This window comes from Schistocerca serialis, chromosome 5 (genome assembly GCF_023864345.2).
Source record: "Schistocerca serialis cubense isolate TAMUIC-IGC-003099 chromosome 5, iqSchSeri2.2, whole genome shotgun sequence".
NCBI classification, from domain to species: domain Eukaryota; kingdom Metazoa; phylum Arthropoda; class Insecta; order Orthoptera; family Acrididae; genus Schistocerca; species Schistocerca serialis.
In genome coordinates this window covers 108980089-108999985 of record NC_064642.1, presented here as the reverse complement: position 1 = coordinate 108999985, position 19897 = coordinate 108980089, and the positions used below count along the sequence as shown (strand labels likewise).

General features: G+C 44.8%; 1 protein-coding gene across 1 annotated transcript in view; it reads left to right on the top strand.

Moving 5' to 3' along the window:
• The window catches only part of LOC126481775 (hemicentin-2-like), a 699774-nt gene that overhangs the window by 647782 nt on the left and 32095 nt on the right, over positions 1-19897 (top strand). Inside the window, exon 10 of the mRNA XM_050105729.1 lies at positions 16544-16837. Coding sequence (XP_049961686.1) covers positions 16544-16837 — 294 coding nt within the window. The remainder of the gene's footprint in view (positions 1-16543; positions 16838-19897) is intronic.

Sequence of the window (19897 nt, the reverse complement as noted above, 5' to 3'; positions counted from 1 at the left end):
ATAGAATATTGTTGACGGACCACAGTCCTGTAAGTGTGCTGTGGATGCCAAACAAAGAGGTCCTGCTATGAAATAAAATGGCACCCGAGACCATTTCACCTAGCTGTTGGGCTATATGGCGGCGACAGTCATGTTGGTATCACATCGCTATCCAGAATGTCTTCAGAAATGTCTTCGGCCTTGAGTCTCATTGACTAGAATAGAATTGTGAATTTTATAATTTTCCCGGCGAATTGACTGTTCAAACAAATTTCGGGCTTGCAGCCGGTCATCGTTCAATACTTCGCACGATATGTCAACTGCGCACCTGCTAGTCATCTTCAGGTGAGCCGTCGCAGACTGGCGAAAACGTCCTCCGTTCCGCAATATGTAGCGTACTGTAACTATTCTGCGCATGCGTCGAAAACTTGATAGTTGAACCACACTGTCCGCCGGCAGCGCCATCGCTGGTGGAATAGCGGAACTCAGTCGCGCTCTGCGTTGCTGTTTGCCACGGCCGTCGACGCACTCTGTCGTCTTCGATTTGAGCAAATCGTGGAGATGATGGGATTCCATGCACTGTCCAGCTGGTAGCCGCTGTCACGGTTTAACAGATTTTCCGCCAGTAGTATTTCTACGGATTCTTTAATAATGGAGTCCCAGAAAGACATTGCTGTGGACAAAATCATTGTTTTCTCATACTCCGTTGAATGTCCAGCAGAAATACAATGTTCAGCAATAGCGGACTTGCTTGGCTGCAAAAGGCGGGTGTAACGTTCATGTTCAGTGCAGCGTTCTTTCACGGTGCGTGTGGTTTGACCTATGTAAGCCATACCACATTGGCACGGTATCTTGTAAATTACGGCCTTTCGTAGTAACAGATTGTCCTTAACTGATCCTACAAGGTCCGCAGTCTTCGATGGTGGGCGGAAAACAACTTTTACCTGAAATTTTTGCAGGATTCTTGCTATTTTAAACGAAGTGTTGCCAACGAAAGGATGAAAAGCTAAAGATTGTTCCGGCATGTTCTCCTCTTTGTTCACTTCCTGCTTCTTAGTTTTAACTGTTAGTGCCCTGTTAATCTGCCGGATGGAATACCCATTTTCGCTGAATAGAGAAAGATGGGTGTTTGCTTTTCTCGGATGTCCTGGTTCGAAGGAAGAATGATGGTTCTCTAGGTCATTCAGTTTACCGGAAACCCACTCATACTGATTTGTACCTGCAAGCATCGAGTTGCCATCACCCATCGCAAACCATGAGTTTGTTTAAAACACTTGTTCATAGAGCTCATACTGTCTCAGATCTAGATAGCTTACGTCAAGAACTCGCCCATCCAAAGACAGTATTCAGCAAAAATGGCTTACATAGGTCAAACCACACGCACCGTGAAAGAACGCTGCACTGAACATGAACGTTACACCCGCCTTTTGCAGCCAAGCAAGTCCGCTATTGCTGAACATTGTATTTCTGCTGGACATTCAACGGAGTATGAGAAAACAATGATTTTGTCCACAGCAATGTCTTTCTGGGACTCCATTATTAAAGAATCCGTAGAAATACTACTGGCGGAAAATCTGTTAAACCGTGACAGCGGCTACCAGCTGGACAGTGCATGGAATCCCATCATCTCCACGATTTGCTCAAATCGAACACGACAGAGTGCGTCGAGAGCCGTGGCAAACAGCAACGCAGAGCGCGACTGAGTTCCGCTATTCCACCAGCGATGGCGCTGCCGGCGGACAGTGTGGTTCGACTATCAAGTTTTCGACGCATGCGCAGAATAGTTACAGTACGCTATATATTGCGGAACGGAGGACGTTTTCGCTTCCGTCGCCTTACCGGAACTAAACCCTCCCCCTACTATCCTCTTCTCCATGATGATCACCCCTTCCCTGGCTCCCTTAGTGAGGCCAAACACTTTGCCTCTTGCCTCTCCGATGTCTTTTCCATTCCCGATGATCCCCAGTTCCATTACTCCCTCTTCCCGGATGTCCGCGATCGAACTGACACATCTGTCCCTCCCCTCGCTCCTGGTTTCCAGTACTTGGACAACATTGCACACACGGAACTCAGTGCCCCTATCACTGCACGGGATCTCATTGCTACACTCCGCACGAAACGCAACACCGCTCCTGGTCACGACCGTGTCACCTACCACCACCTTCGTGAAACTCCTGTCTCTTTCCTCTCCACCCTGTACAGGCTCTACAATGTAGTCCTGTCCACCGGTTACTACCCCGACCTGTGGAAAACCTCCCGTACCCTAATGTTCCTTAAACCTGGCAAACCGCCGTCCGCCGTCTCCTCCTACCGTCCGATCAGCCTTACCTCGGTCTTCAGCAAGGTCCTGTGATCTATCCTCACCCGACGCATCCACCAGCATGTCCACCAGCACCGCCTCCTTCCCGTTACCCAGTGTGGCTTTCGGCCGTCCTTCTCTTCCGACGACCTTCTCCTTCACCTCACTCATCTCCTTTCCGACCAGCTTAATTCCCGTCGCTCCGCAATCTTCCTCTCCCTGGACCTCGAACGAGCTTATGACCGCGTATGGCATTCCGGTCTCCTCTTCCAGCTCCATACCTTCGCCCTTCCCATTAGCTACGCCCGTCTGATTGGCTCCTTTCTCTCCCGCCGTCCTTCCTATGTCACCATCCATAACACAGATTCCTACACATTTTTCCCCTCCGCCAGTGTGCCCCAAGGCTACGTCCTCTCCCCCCCCCCCTTCTGTACCTTTTGTACACGGCGGACATGCCGCCGCCGTCACCCCCTGTCCACCTTCTCCAGTTCGCCGATGACACCGCCTTCCTTGCCCTTGCCCCCACCCTGCAGCGCTCCCAACACCTTCTCCAATCCCATCTAGACCGGTTCAGCACTTGGTGCAACCAGTGGTTGCTCAAGGTCAATCCCTCCAAAACCCAGGCGACCATTGTAGGCAAAACCACCCCTTCCTTCCGCCTCCTTGATTTCTATCTCACCATCTATGGCCGTCCTATCGCCGTCACTCCCACCCTTAAGTACCTTGGCGTCACCCTCGTCCGTCGCCTCTCCTGGACTCCCCATCTCCGTACAATCCAAGCCAAGGCACGCTCCCGACTCCATCTGCTCAAGCTCCTTTCCGGGCGTACGTGGGGTCTGGACCCCTCCACCATCCTCTACACCTATAAATTCCTCATCCGCCCTATCCTTTGTTACGCCCATCCGGCCTGGATCTCCGCCCCCCTACCTTTTATAAATCCCTCTAAATCCTTGAACGCCATGCTCTCCGCCTCGCCTATCACAGCCGTCTCCCCTCCCCCACGCAGATCCTGTACGATCTCATCCCCTTCCCCCACCTCCTTCTTTTCCTTGAAAGGATACGGATCCTGTACACCTCCCGCAAACTCGATCCTCCTCATCCGCTTGTCTCACCCATCCTCTCCCACCCCCGACCGCTGCCGCACCTGTATTCGCACGTCCCACCCGGTCTCCATCTCTCCACCCTACTTACCCTCTCCCAAAGTGGCTTCCGCCAGATTCCCCTCCCTGATGGTGTCCTCCTGCCCTCCATCTACCCCTCCTATCAACTTTGATCCTCCCCCCCACTTCCTGTGTCCTTTCCTATAGGCACCCTCCCTCCCTTCCTTTTCCTTTTCCCCCATCCCCTCCCTCCACCCCTCTTCCCCCGGGCTTCCCCTCCCCCTTCCCCCTGTCTCCCCTGCCCATGGTAACTGCTTTCTCCTCTCCCTCCCTCCCCCACTCCTCCTCTCTTGGCAGGTCCCCGGACTCTTACACGGTTAGTGAACATTCGCGCGCCGGAGGTCAACACCTCGTGTTCTGTGTGTGCCCTCGTTTTGTGCTTAAGTGGTTCAGTGTTATTCGTTTTGTGCACCTACGTTCACGTGTGACAATTTTAGTTTCTGTCTGTGTCCAAGTGTCTGAACAATTTTATCTTGCACTCTACGCCCGTGAATGGCACCTTGTATTTTAAAATGTGTTGTCTCCGTTTATATGTCCACCATGTTTATTCTCTAAATGTCTTCATTTGTATATCTGTATTTCTCTGCGGCCAAAGAGCGGCGTCGTATGCTGCTGCAGGCCTGCCTGTACTACAGGTTTCAAAATAACAATAAAGAAAAAAAAAAGACGTTTTCGCCAGTCTGCGACGGCTCACCTGAAGATGACTGGCAGGTGCCCAGTTGAAATATCGTGCGAAGTATTGAACGACGACCGGCTGAAAGCCCGAAATTTGTTTGAATAGAATAGAATTGTCTTCAGTGGTGAGTCTCGTTGCCAAATGAGCCCCGATGATCAGCGAAGACTTGTTGGAGATGCCACAGACTGTGGTGGGATACCATCCTGAGTGTCGCCTCCAATATCTGCCTCACGACCAGGAGTGATGATCTGCGGTGCCATTTCTTTTTATAGCACGACCCCCTTTGGATGTCATCTTGCGGTACAGCGGTCGTCTGTGGTATTCTACGCCCCGTTTTGTTACCCTTCATGGCAATCCGTCATCGGTTTACATTTCAACAGGATAATGCCCGACCGCACATCTCGAGTCTTTATACTGCTTGTCGTCGTGGTTGCCAAACTCTACCTTCTGCACCAAGGTCACCGGATTTCTTCAAACTTCAGAACGTTTGAACCATTATGGGCAGGACCCTACTACCATCTCGGGCGTTTGACGATGTAATGCCCCGTCGGACAAAGTTTGGCATGGTATCCCTCAGGTACGTTTACGTTTACATCACGTCTCCGATGTCGGCCCTAATCAGATAAGTCCTTTGAGGTACGCCTTTGATTTTTCTTTCGTGGAGTGTACATGCATGAAGTGGAGGTCTCATTGACCAATATACCCTCCCACTCCGCTCGTCGGGACATGGCAAGAAGATCGGCCATTAGCCTAATGGGCTAGGAAACCCTAGTTGGCTCATATGTATTATCAAGAAGATGTGTAAGGCAACACATAGAAGTAAGTCCCATGAACCACAGTTGACTTTCGAGCTGTCAGCTTGCAGGATGTTACCTGGTCGTTAAGGAAATCGCTTTAAAGGCTGTCCGCTTGACCCGAGGAATTTTTTTGGGTACAGCACAAGGAAAAGTATATAGTTTGTCAAATACCGTCGACACATACGAAGGACATCAGAAATAAGATGCTATCGTGGCGGCGACCATGTAACTTTTCTTGGATGCTGCACTACACATCAAAGCGACACTGAGAAGGTACACTGTTTCTAAAACTGTCTTCAAGTCACAGGAAGCCACGATTGAAAGGTTCTACGAAAAGTTCAGTTCCTCAATGATAGAGATCCGCTCCTTAGTCCGAAATCTTATAACACTAGAGTGCTTATGTCACTCTTCCCTAGCAACCGAACCTTTAGTCCGGTCACAGGAAAAGCCACGTATGACACCACCTTGCCTTGTATGCTGCACAAGCGTACTGTGAAACAAACTAACGTTACACTCTGAGAGGATTTCGAATTTTGACCGCGTGTGTGTGTGTCTAATGGGTAAAGGTAGCAAACTACAATTTAGAGTATGATGAAATTAATAGAAAAACTCAGCGAACTTTAAACTTGAGAGTTAATGAAAGTGGTAAAAATCATATGTGAAAGAGAAAAAATTGAAGGGTCGCCAGCCCAATTAGGCACAATAATTTGGAAATATATATCTAAGAAAATAGAACATTGGTTATTAAAATTACTTTCGTTGATATTTCCCTTTGAATAGCGCACAGGATAGAAACTGACACAGGGCACTCTGAGCTGTGTGAATCAGCAGTTATCAATAACGCACACACCAGTAATTATGGAAAGCAAATTTGCACCATACTAATATTAATAATAGCTACGCTCAAGATCATTACTTAAATCAGTACCGAAATGTTACAGCATGAAGTGCAGAAGTAAATTTGGACACGAGTAGCTCCAGTCTTAACTGACATGGAAAAAAGAAACACAAATATATATAAATAATATCGTAAATACACTGCTTATACTCCTCTACACATAGCAGTTTTCCTTAGCAGCAGTAATAGTCCAATTACCTTTCTAAAATGTGGTGAATATGATGGGGACTCATAAACTAGTGTAGTGTCACTAGTCAAGCTCTATGATTATTTCAGTAAAAAAGGCTAATTGAAACAAAGCTAATCTTTCACTTCACATCGAGTAGTTTATAATTCACTTAGCAACACACAAAATAGAAATCAACATTGAGCTTAATTAACTTCGAAAAAGGAATCATTCATCATAGAAGCCAAACCCACATTGCTTTCAAAATGAGTTTAGCTTAATGGCCTTTATTATCACCTGTGAAGCAGGTATTTTGGACAATAACATTTACACAATCTGCCACTACATTCCTGCAAAACTATACTTTTCAGTAAACAAAGAGTACTTCAGCAAAATACTATCTAACTTCAATTTTGTGGTTTTAACTTTAACTTTTACTACTCCTTTTACATTTGACAACAAAATCACTTTGAAACACTTGACTGCAAAAATCGTTCATTTTAAACAGGATACTCACTTAGGTGAAGACACTGCATTGGTTTATGGTCAGGATAGAAAATATGGTTCCAGATACAAATTTATAACATTTGGATTATTATTAAAACCACACACACAAAGTAACTGGTCCTCGCATGTATGTAAAGCTGCTTGTATGAAGTTAGCAAAGCAGTGGCGAAATTTTGGTGGCAAGTGACATGGTGGCTAACTGTACTCACGGCTCTTGATGTTCGAGTGCTCTATAAAATCTCTTCTTGGCGTCGGATTTTCAACATATTAGAGCCATTTATTCTTACCGAGAATACCAAATAATAGCCAGATCCACATGAGAGGCAAAATTCCTTTGCAAAGCAGATTCCGATTGCCTCTCTTGGCACAGTCAAAGTGTACCGTGCTATAACCAGACACATACTGAATACCGTTCACACCAAGGAGCCGCCCAGTTCGACCGCCAAAGCCACCTTTTACATCGCGCCATGCCACTTCCGTTGCGGAGGGACTTCCCTATGTCTTTTATATATTACAAACACAAGTGCCCTAAGCATGAACCAGCTTTCAAAAAACATTGTATTTTTTATAAACATACACTTCTCATAATAATTTATAATTTTAACAAATCATTTTTCTTGTTTCATATATACATTACAAAACTCTAAATTTTTGTTTCACAAATCAATGGCTTTAAATGACAAAGAATACACACACCATTACTGCAGATACACAGTTACATAATATAAATCTACTTCTAATCAGTATAAGTGTTACAAGTCATTCGAAACCCCTGTACGAATGTCCTCAGTATTGGAAAATCTCTGTCCCCCGAGAAACTCTTTCATCTTGTTAAAAAATGTGTTACAAGACCTGGATCTCTCGATCAGGATCATTCACATCTGTGGGCCCGTGGTCAAATTGTTGGTACGATTAACACCACTGGATGCGACACTGCGTTTGGTCCACATATAGCTAGAATTTAAAGTTGAATCTATGTGGATTTTAGACGTTTTTTATTTTTGTTTGCACGCCATTTCAGTCACACACTACGATGTAACTATTCTTCCTATGAAGAATAACGTTGAACTATGTGCAGCCTCCCTCTGTCAATATCGTGCCTGACAATAGGGTTTTGCATCTGCTTAGAAAGTCTGTATTTTATAAGAACTTGCTTTCTGTAATATCTTAGTTCATTACATTAGTATTCGTTTTAAGATCACCGTTTTACGGCACCCGGTATACTAAATATTAAACTGGCAAGCAATATTGAAATTCCCAGCTCTAGAAGTGTTAATTTAAGCTACGTGAAAGGAAATGTTTGCTGAATGGAAGCAGAGTTAATTAACCTTCTGAATCAGATACAAACTGTTTATTTAAGAAGTTCAGTGGGGTATTTCACTTTCTTGTGTTCGATAGCGTCGCATGACATTATGAAGCCTATGAAGTACTCTTAGCAAACCAAAAGAATTTAGTTACGTTACGGTATTACTACACTCCTGGAAATTGAAATAAGAACACCGTGAATTCATTGTCCCAGGAAGGGGAAACTTTATTGACACATTCCTGGGGTCAGATACATCACATGATCACACTGACAGAACCACAGGCACATAGACACAGGCAACAGAGCATGCACAATGTCGGCACTAGTACAGTGTATATCCACCTTTCGCAGCAATGCAGGCTGCTATTCTCCCATGGAGACGATTGTAGAGATGCTGGATGCAGTCCTGTGGAACGGCTTGCCATGCCATTTCCACCTGGCGCCTCAGTTGGACCAGCGTTCGTGCTGGACGTGCAGACCGCGTGAGACGACGCTTCATCCAGTCCCAAACATGCTCAATGGGGGACAGATCCGGAGATCTTGCTGGCCAGGGTAGTTGACTTACACCTTCTAGAGCACGTTGGGTGGCACGGGATACATGCGGACGTGCATTGTCCTGTTGGAACAGCAAGTTCCCTTGCCGGTCTAGGAATGGTAGAACGATGGGTTCGATGACGGTTTGGATGTACCGTGCACTATTCAGTGTCCCATCGACGATCACCAGTGGTGTACGGCCAGTGTAGGAGATCGCTCCCCACACCATGATGCCGGGTGTTGGCCCTGTGTGCCTCGGTCGTATGCAGTCCTGATTGTGGCGCTCACCTGCACGGCGCCAAACACGCACACGACCATCATTGGCACCAAGGCAGAAGCGACTCTCATCGCTGAAGACGACACGTCTCCATTCGTCCCTCCATTCACGCCTGTCGCGACACCACTGGAGGCGGGCTACACGATGTTGGGGCGTGAGCGGAAGACGGCCTAACGGTGTGCGGGACCGTAGCCCAGCTTCATGGAGACGGTTGCGAATGGTCCTCGCCGATACCCCAGGAGCAACAGTGTCCCTAATTTGCTGGGAAGTGGCGGTGCGGTCCCCTACGGCACTGCGTAGGATCCTACGGTCTTGGCGTGCATCCGTGCGTCGCTGCGGTCCGGTCCTAGGTCGACGGGCACGTGCACCTTCCGCCGACCACTGGCGACAACATCGATGTACTGTGGAGACCTCACGCCCCACGTGTTGAGCAATTCGGCCTCCCGCATGCCCACTATACGCCCTCGCTCAAAGTCCGTCAACTGCACATACGGTTCACGTCCACGCTGTCGCGGCATGCTACCAGTGTTAAAGACTGCGATGGAGCTCCGTATGCCACGGCAAACTGGCTGACACTGACGGCGGCGGTGCACAAATGCTGCGCAGCTAGCGCCATTCGACGGCCAACACCGCGGTTCCTGGTGTGTCCGCTGTGCCGTGCGTGTGATCATTGCTTGTACAGCCCTCTCGCAGTGTCCGGAGCAAGTATGGTGGGTCTGACACACCGGTGTCAATGTGTTCTTTTTTCCATTTCCAGGAGTGTATTTGTCACCGCTGTATAATGGAAACACAGCTGTAAGGATGGTTTCTAATAAATTTCTTCCTCAGACAGAGATTGCAGTCTTACTGTTCTACATGGAATCACTCAATCTTCATATAATTCAGCCTTATGTAGTATTTCCCTAACTGTCATAGTGTTCTGCAGCAGCGGCACAGCTATAATCTCAAGAACAAATAGAATTTGCTGTAGCCAAGTATCATAAAAAATGTTCAAAAGGGTGTGTTCCTCCCCTAATTAAATGTAAGGACTGTTTGGTGACACACGTTTCGAACCGTTACTACAGAGACTGTAGTGAGGATTCTGCCACTTTTATCGTCCAAATAATAAAGATCGTTGTATATTCTTTGTGCCGCGCACGAGTTCAAAAGAATGGCATAAGCTGTTGCGTACTGCTTCTGCAGTACCAACTGTTATCAAGACTCTATGCTCGTTCCACGTGAATCACTAGATCACATTGCAAATTGGCTATGCGTTTACAATAAAAATAAAAATGCAGACAATTTGTGGTATGAAACATCATGGAATTGCTATTTATTATTATTATTATTATTATTATTATTATTTCCTGTTCTGAAAATGCTGCGGGATATTTGAAAGGGGGGATGACGTTATCTTAAGTTTAGTTAAACAAACTGGGGCACTAAGAAAATATTTGCTTATTGCCATTAACTGATACATTCTTGCAAAGTGCAGCTCAAGGTAACTTGAAATATAAAGGAAGATAAAAGGCCTCCCTGAGCACCAAAATGTTTGATCCGAATACAAAGGATGATAATATTACTGCTAGATATCTCTGTTTCGTTCCTTGGCCTACTTGTCAAGGCAGACTGTTTCAGGTCTCTCCTCATTTTAGATATCAGTTATTTTCAGCTGGTATTCAGATAAGGGTTACCCGCTTTGACAATGACTGAGAACGGATTTTCGGCCGCTAAATTTTCGTCCAACCAAAGAAATTGTAATATTGATGATTTACTCGACATGCCGTAAAGTGTATGTGATTCGGCGGATATTTTCTTTAATTTTTTTTTGTTTTTTCAATTTCATTCCTCAGGGCCATGCTCAAGTTCATTTGGAACTCACGGTTTTCTATGCTCGTGGCTAGGGCGAAGTACAGTTTTCAGTTGATGCCAGTTTTCTTCGGAAGGAAGAAATGCGTTAATCACTGTGCCATTCGAATCATAGCGTTATCGCACATCCGCGGAATATCTCGGCGCGCCTCAGAGCCGATTCCCATCGAGCGCCACCGATCCACAGTTTCTGTCAATTTCCTCCGTATTTGCTCTCTGAGAGTTCCACAGCAGGTCCATAATCTGTTTAGATTGAGATTTTCTTCTTTGTTAAGCCAGTTGTCACATTTATGAATACCAACGGTTTACATGAACAAATGAGAATGACTGATATTCTCCACAGCGAAAATCAGCGTTGTCGGCAAATTTCATTACGTAGCCTGTCCTAAAGAGCTCATGAGCCCCCCAAAGCGGGTTTCTCTACCTGTCACAGCCAACAATACTGTTCACGTTCGACGATTCCGGTACTGATGGCTCATTCGGCCATTCCTACATTGACTTTTCCACAAGATCAATATCATAGTTTTTAATGTAGACCGCCCAACTCCACAGACTTATCGTCTCGGTTTTCGTTAACACATATCGTCAGGTGATTGGATGGTAGATGGACAAAGGAAATTGCAAGATACCTTCTCTCGATAGACAAGAAGAAGATAGCTGTGCGAACATGCATAACAGGATCAAATAAAATACATAAGATGTGTATCAAATGTTTTAATGAGGTTGTCTTATCGATATCTGGTAGGACACTTTTACGAGATAATCAATAGAATTCATTGTGTTGAGGCGCCACCACTTGGCAGCAGTCTTTTATAACACAAGATAGTGTCTTAAAAATACAATGTAAGGAAATTCATATTTTTTACTTTCCGTATTTTAATATACATAAAAATCTATAAAAGGATTACATGCTTCATTTTCCAAATATATATATATTAGAAAATTATTACAAAAGTATTATAACTGTGCGTTCTATCAGTATGTGACCATTGTTATAAGATACATAAAGTGATAAGCTGTTAACGTTACAGTAGTAAATTCTTGGTACATACAGATTAAAAATGTGAAAATGGTGTTGAGTGAATTTACTAAATGTGATTGTAGAGTCTCATATAATAATGTCTTTTCAGTGACCGGGTTATGTCTATTGAGCAGCTCGAGGTCTTAAGTTGTGGTCCAATGTATTAAGTCTCTTACATGAGTGTTACAAACTGACTCGTTATATTTACATTTCGGACCGAATTCTACTTTTAACTCTCGTATAAGAAACATTAAATTCTTTACATTGTGTTTCGAAGACATAATATTGTGTTACAAAATACTGCTACCAACCGGTGACGCCTCAGTACACGATGTATTCCGTTGATTTCCTAATAACAGTTCCCTATCAGATGTTGTAAGTAGGCTGTTTAGGTTTTTATGTTGGTAACATCACGTAGCGCTGTGTATGAAAATCACTGGCTCTGCTGTGTGCAATCTGTAGCTTGTTGTCATTGTTGGAATATTCGCTGTTGTAGTGTTGGGCAGTTGGATGTTAACAGCGCGTACCGTTGCGCAGTTGGAGGTGAGCCGCTAGCAGTGGTGGATGTGGGAAGAGAGATGGCAGAGTTTTGAGAGCGGACGATGTGGATGTGTGTCCGTCAGAAAAACGAAATTTGTAAGACTGAATATCATGAACTGATATACTGGGTGATCAAAAAGTCTGTATAAATTTAAAAACTGAATAAATCACAAAATAATGTAGATAGAGAAGTACAAATTTACACACATGCTTGGAATTTCATGGGGTTTTGTTAGAACCAGAAAAATACTAAAGTTCAAAAAATTTCCGACAGATGGAGCTTCATCTGATCACAATAGCAATAATTAGCATAACAAAGTAAGACAAAGCAAAGATGATGTTCTTTACAGGAAATGCTCAATATGTCCACCATCATTCATCAAAAATAGATGTAGTCGAGGAATAATGTTGTGAACAGCACTGTAAAGCATGTCCGGAGTTATGGTGAGGCATTGACGTCGGATGTTGTCTTTCAGCATCCCTACAGATGTCGGTCGATCACGATACACTTGCGACTTCAGGTAACCCCAAAGCCAATAATCGCACGGACTGAGGTCTGGGGACTCGGGAGGCCAAGCGTGACGAAAGTGACGGCTGAGCACACGACCATCACCAAACGACGCGCGGAAGAGATCTTTCACGCGTCTAGCAATATGGGGCGGAGCGCCATCCTGCATAAACATCGTACGTTCCAGCAGGTTTTTATCAGTCAGGCTGGGAATGATGCGATTCTGTAACATATCGACGTACCTCTCACCCGTCACGGCAGCAGTTACAAAACCAGAATCACGGATTTCCTCGAAGAAAAAGGGCCCGATAACGGTATATATGGTAAATCCAACCCATATAGTGACTTTCTCGTGGTGCAATGGAGTTTCCACGACAGTTCTAGGATTTTCGGTAGCCCAAATTCTGCAGTTGTGGGCGTTGACAGACCATTGGAGCGTGAAATGAGCTTCGTCGGTCCACAACACGTCATCTTCAAAAATGGCTCAAATGGCTCCGAGCACTATGGGACTTAACATCTATGGTCATCAGTCCCCTAGAACTTAGAACTACTTAAACCTAACTAACCTAAGGACAGCACACAACACCCAGCCATCACGAGGCAGAGAAAATCCCTAACCCCGCCGGGAATCGAACCCGGGAACCCGGGCGTGGGAAGCGAGAACGCTACCGCACGACCACGAGATGCGGGCGTCATCTTCCGAATCTTTTGAAACGCCCACACCGAAAATGCCCTGCGCTTCACTAAATCGCCAGTTAACAGTTCATGATGCCGATGGTTTTTGTACGGATAGCATCGGAGGGTACGCCTCAGTGTCAACCAAACAGTAGTGTATGGAATGCTGCTGCGAAGTGCTACTGCACGAGCGCTGACCTCCCCGTGCATAGAGGAACCCGCTACAGTCTCCATTTCTTCTTGAACTGTCTCAGCAGCATTATGCCTTGTGCTCGGTCGGCCACTACGGGGTCTATCATCTAAACAACCCGTGGCCTCGAACTTCGAAATCATTCTCGCCACAGCTGCATTTGTCAACGGACCTTTACCCGTTCGAATCCTCTTCCTATGGTGATAGGATTGTAACGCTGAACTTGCACATTCCCCATTCTGATAATACAGTTTCACTAGAAGCCGTCTTTTCAGGTAACGTCAACATGCTGCGACTGCTTGTGCATCTGATTCTCTCTCTCATTACAGCTCCTTTTATACACGATTGTCATGCGCAGTCACTGACGTTTTGCTATCCAGCGGCATCTGTCGGACATTTTGTGAACTTTGCTTCTTTTTTGGTTCTACTAAAACCCCATGGCATTCCAAGCATGTGTGTCAATTTTTACCTCTCTATTTACATTATTCCGTGGTTTATTAAGTTTTCAAATTTATACTGACTTTTTCATCACCCGGTACATATATTATGACTTTTGAACACTATTAAGGTAAATACATTGTTTGTTCTCCATCAAAATCTTTCATTTGCTAACTGTGGCTATCAGTAGTTAGTGCCTTCAGTAGTTAGAATCTTTTATTTAGCTGGCAGTATTGGCGCTCGCTGTGTTACAGTAGTTCGAGTAACGAAGATTTTTGTGATTAAGTGATTCGTGAAAGGTATAGGTTATTGTTAGTCGGAACCATTCTTTTGTAGGGCCTATTGAAAGTCACACTGCGTTGCGCTAAAAATATTGTCTGTCAGTTTAGTGTTGACCAGATTAAGTAAAGAGAGAAGTGTCCGAGTACGTTCTGTTCTGCTCAGCTGTTTGAAAATCAAATAACGTAAGGGGTTTGCCAGCACTGTAATTCATAAATTTTTCTAAGGGGAGGTTTCAATGTCAACAAAGACACAACATGAAAACATTTTGTACTCGTCGTTTCATTTGTAACTGTTGTGCACTGTTCGCACAGGTATTCTCTTATTGTATGACAACATACGGAACTATGGAATGTCGAGCTTGTAATTTATGTTTACTTTAAGTTTGTATGCATTTTATGGTGGTTTTACGTTATAATTTTCCGTAGTTGAACTTCTACATGTATTGAAGTTGCGTACAATTAATGTAAACAGTCGACGAAATGGTCTGGTCTTGTAAAATAGTTTTTCTATTACAATGACCTGAATGTGGAGGCTTTAATTCACTGAAACTGTTAATCATTGTGTATTTTTGTACGATCTGAGCAAATAAACGTCTGTAATAAGATCAACAACCATTTGTATTCTGAGATTGCCTCCAATACAGTTGACAATGTCAGGTAATCATCATAAATGTACCTCAATACTGCCAATCGTCCACAGAAGACTGTCTAATTCGACCGAAATACACTACTGGCCATTAAAATTGCTGCACCATTAAGATGACGTCCTAGAGACGCGAAATTTAACCGACAGGAAGAAGATGCTATGATATGCAAGTGATTAGCTTTCCCGAGCATTCACACAAGGTTGGCGCCAGTGACGACACCTACAACGTGATGACATGAGGAAAGTTTCCAACCGATTTCTCATACACAAACAGCAGTTGGCCGGCCTTGCCTGGTGAAACGTTGATGTGATGGCTCGTGTAAGGAGGATAAATATGTACCATCACGTTTCCGACTTTGAAAAACGTCGGATTGTAGCCTATCGCGATTGCGGTTTATCGTATCGCGGCATTGCTGCTCGCGTTGGTCGAGGTCCAATGACTGTCAGCAGAATATGTAATCGGTGAGTTCAGGAGGGTAATACGGAACGCCGTGCTAGATCCCAACGGCCTCGCATCACTAGCAGTTGAGATGACGGGCATCTCATTCGCATGTCCGCCGCTCGTGGTCTCGCGGTAGCGTTCTCGCTTCCCGAGCACGGGGTCCCGGGTTCGATTCCCGGCGGGGTCAGGGATTTTCACCTGCCTCGAGATGACTGGGTGTTTGTGTTGTCCTCATCATTTCATCATCATCCAGGAAAGTGGCGAAATTGGACTGAGCAAAGATTGGATAATTGTACGGGCGCTGATAACCACGCAGTTGAGCGCCCCACAAACCAAACATCATCATCATCATCTCATTCGCATGAATGTAACGGATCGTGCAGCCACGTCTCGAGCCCTGAGTCAACAGATGGGGACGTTTGCAAGACAACAACCATCTGCACGAACAGTTCGACAACGTTTGCAGCAGAATGGACTATCAGCTCGGAGACCATGGCTCCGGTTACCCTTGACTCTGCATCACAGACAGGAGCGCCTGCGATGGTGTACTCAACGACGAACCTGGATGCACGAATGGCAAAACGTCATTTTTTCGGGTTATTCCAGGTTCTGTTTACAGTATTATGATGGTCGCATCCGTGTTTGGCGACGTCGCAGTGAACACCCATTGGAAGCGTGTAATCGTCATCGCCGTACTGGCGTATCACCCGGCATGATGGTATGGGTGCCATTGGTTACACGTCTCTTGTTCCCACTGACGGCACTTTGAACAGTGGACGTTACATTTCAGATGTGTTACGACCCGTGGCTCTACCTCTCATTAGATCCTTCCGAAACCCTACATTTCAGAAGGATAAAGCACGACCGTATGTTGCATGTCCCGTGCGGGACTTTCTGGATACAAAATGTGTTCGACTGCTGCCCTGGCCAGCACATTATCCAGATCTCTCACCAATTGAAAACGTCTGGTCAATGGTGGCCGAGCAACTGGCTCGTCACAATACGCCAGTCACTACTGTTGATGAACTGAGGTATCGTGTTGAAGTTGCATGGGGAGCTGTACCTGTACACGCCATCCAAGCTCTGTTTGACTCGATGCCCAGGCGTATCAAGGCCGTTATTACGGCCAGAGTTAGTTGTTCTGGGTACTGATTTCTCAGGATCTATGAACCCAAATGGTGTGAAAAGGTAACCACATGTCACTTCTAGTATATTGGTCCAATCAATACCCGTCTATCATCTGCATTTCTTCTTGGTATAGGAATTTTAATGGCCAGTAGTGTACGATGAAAAATGATGAAACGTTATCAAGACTGTTGTTTTCATAAAATAAGGTACGTTTCCATTGTGCGCAGACGCCCCGACGTGCAAGCCGAACCAGAGCCGGGTGATCGGCGTGGCGAAGAACGAGCGCGCCAACATCTCGTGCGAGGTGGAGGCAAACCCGGCGGACGTGACGTTCCGCTGGACGTTCAACAACTCGGCGGAGAGCCTGGACGTGGCGCCGTCGCGCGTCGCCAGGGCGGGGCCCGTCAGCTACGTCGCCTACACGCCGGCCACGGAGCTCGACTACGGCACGCTGCTCTGCTGGGCCAGCAACCACATCGGCAGCCAGCGCGCGCCCTGCGTCTTCCACATCATCGCCGCCGGTAAGTCCCTGTGTGCTGGCGCACGTGTCTCAGGCGCCGAGCCGAAACTACCTGCCTGTCTATCTGGTGCACACAAAGGGCTTACTCACGTCACGCACGCGTGACCAAACCATTCGTTAATCCCTGTAACAAGACCTTACGCTACTTAATGTCCGCCCAGGGAGAAGAGGGTGACAGTGAGAGCTAGAGATTGAGGGAGAGAGAGAGAGCAACACACACACAGAGAGAGAGAGAGAGAGAGAGAGAGAGAGAGAGAGAGAGAGAGAGAGAGAGAGTGAGAGAGAGAGAACTCCAAACTACAGTATGTAACCTCCTCCTCTTTCATAGACCTTAATGACAGTGAAAAACTAAACCGCTTGTACCTAATGGAAATTTCGGAAAAGCAATCGTCACCGAAATTAATCTATCGGTAAAGAGGGAGGAAGGGTTACATCTAAATGAAAGGAAAAATGCAAATGAAATTGGTGGAAATTAATTTTGAAAAAGGGTAAAGTTAATAAAGAAAGTAAATGTGCTGTCGTTACGTTAACAATTATCTGGCGTTAATTAGATATTTGAGATTTGGGGTGACTACGGTCGCCAGTCCTATGGACAACTACTAAAATAACAGAAAAAGAAAGGTTAATGTACATATAATTAGCACTAAAAGCGTGGCAACTGAAGGTTGACAAGTGTTGTGTGAAAACTGAATGTTTGTCAGAAGTAATAAATTTCGCCTCACTCTGACTTAATTTAGCAAAAGAATTAATAAAACCGGAAAATTTAAAGTTAATTTAGTGACTGAAATTAATAGTGAACTTTGTTTCTGAAGCACTATGAAATAAAATAAAATAAGGTTTGTCTTGTGCTACCTCAACAATCATCTCAAAAGCAACTTGAATCTACACAATTTAGAATTAAGAGGTTTAACTTTGAACTTGAATTAAATGATTTTGAACAATTAACAATAGTAAAAATTAGTACGTACCAAGCTGAGGTGCAGTCACAGGTAAGTTAAATATGGTACAAAACTCGCACTCTTAATTTGTGCTTATGTAATCTAAATATAGTTGTGTTTGGCTATTGTAGCTAGCAGTGAATACTTTATCTGAACTTTGAAATTAAAGCAGTGAAATTGAATGATATTACTTTAATGCTGGAGTTTGAATTTCAACGACACTCGGGTTCATTTCGGAAAAGGAACGGACACTGCTTGGTAATGTAATTGGGACAACGAATAACACCCAAGGTTCATGCTAAGTTGCTGTATTTTAGTGATGCACATGGAACAGTTTGAAAAGCTGGCGTCTGCCATACAGTTCTAAAACTTTACGTGCTTTCAGTCTTCCATGTTCGTTGATTTAAGGTTTGAAGTCGTCGATCGAGGAGGTGGCGACAATCACTTACTGCCGGCCGTCGCCGTTGCAGAAGCTGGATGTTGGCGCGCCTCCTTCTCGACACGGTCATCAGCCGAAACGGGTTCATGATGTGTGCCAGCTAATGTTTCCCGTCCGCTACACCGTGCCAGAAACTATCATGGCAAGTCGAGCGCAATTACATCCTGCCAAACCCCGAAAGCGCGGCAACTCGCGGGAGCGTCACACAACACACCTGCTTCACCGCCCTACTCCAGACAGACTGTGCTCTGCCCGTGCTCCACGCGGCAGAGTTAACACTACGAAAGATCCCAAACACTTTGGTTCTCCACACGACCTATCGATGTAATCGTTCGATAGCATAGTTTCCCTAGGCAAGACCCAGCGTAAAAATACAAATAATATTTTCAAAACAAACCAATTGTACATCGACATAAATGTATATATATATATATATATATATATATATATATATACAAATTGTAAAACAATTACAATATATAAAGACACAGAAATGTCATATCTTCAGGTAACAAAATAAGGAAGAAATTTATAGTACAATAGATGGAAATAGGAGGATATGAATTTCCAGTGTTACAAATTTCAAGACCATTATGTGACGTGTCTTACGAGGGACCTTAGGAGTGTTAACTGATTTAATCATAGTACGTATTTGATTTGTGAACCGTATAATACCTTCACATAATTTCATTGATAGCAGGAACGCAGGAAGCAAAAAAAAATCTTCTGTTGCCAACAAATAGAGAAGGATTTTGAATCAGACTAGGGTCTTGTAGAGAGAGGGTGTCGGCAAGGATCTGTTCTAGGTCCGTTGCTTTTCCTCAAGATACAGAGACTTTGAATATCATAGGTACAAACTGAAAGGGCGAATCGATGACAATAATACAAACAAATAACATCGGTCCGGAAACTAATGGTTTCTCCTATACATCTTACGACCGAGTGCTTGAACACGTTGTTACTCAGTGTTTTACACAATAGTCCCGTCTCGTTCGTTCTCGTACATCTTATAATAGAGTTACTGACGACTCAAATTGCAGAGATGCACTTTTTGGACAGACACACTACAACAATTATTGCACATGGCCACCTTTATGTGAAGGCAAACTGCAGCACTTCCTCTCAACGATTCTCGCACGCATTCAAAAATCCCAGGCGTGTTCCGGATGTATCGACAACGTTCTTCAATGCGTTCCCGGAGTTCCGCAGGGCTAGGATAGACCAAAGCCTTTAAAAAATTCCATACGTTTCGTTTTAGGGACATGGCGGGCCACGAATCATACACTCGCTGTGGGAAGGCTATTTACCAGCACTTAGGTATGAGGAGTGGCGATAAAATTATAGGGGGCTGTTTATCACAATGTAATGTACACTGCACTCCACTGAATCGGAATAATAGTTGCCTTAGATATTAACAGTGTTGTAACATTGGCATGACTGTAGTTGTACATATGTCGTATAGGGGAAGCTGTTAGCTCCCGAAATTATTTTATAGGATAATTTACTTATTTAATTGTATTCTTCTCTCCCCTTTCGTTTGTACCTATAACAGTGAAACATCCTGAACTTCAGTGGACTGTCACTAAGCATGACAAATGATTTAAAACATTGTAACACAAATGACCTGCAGAAGAACTAAAACTGGTGATTAGTCGGTGCATCTTTTCAGTTGTATACGTTTTTA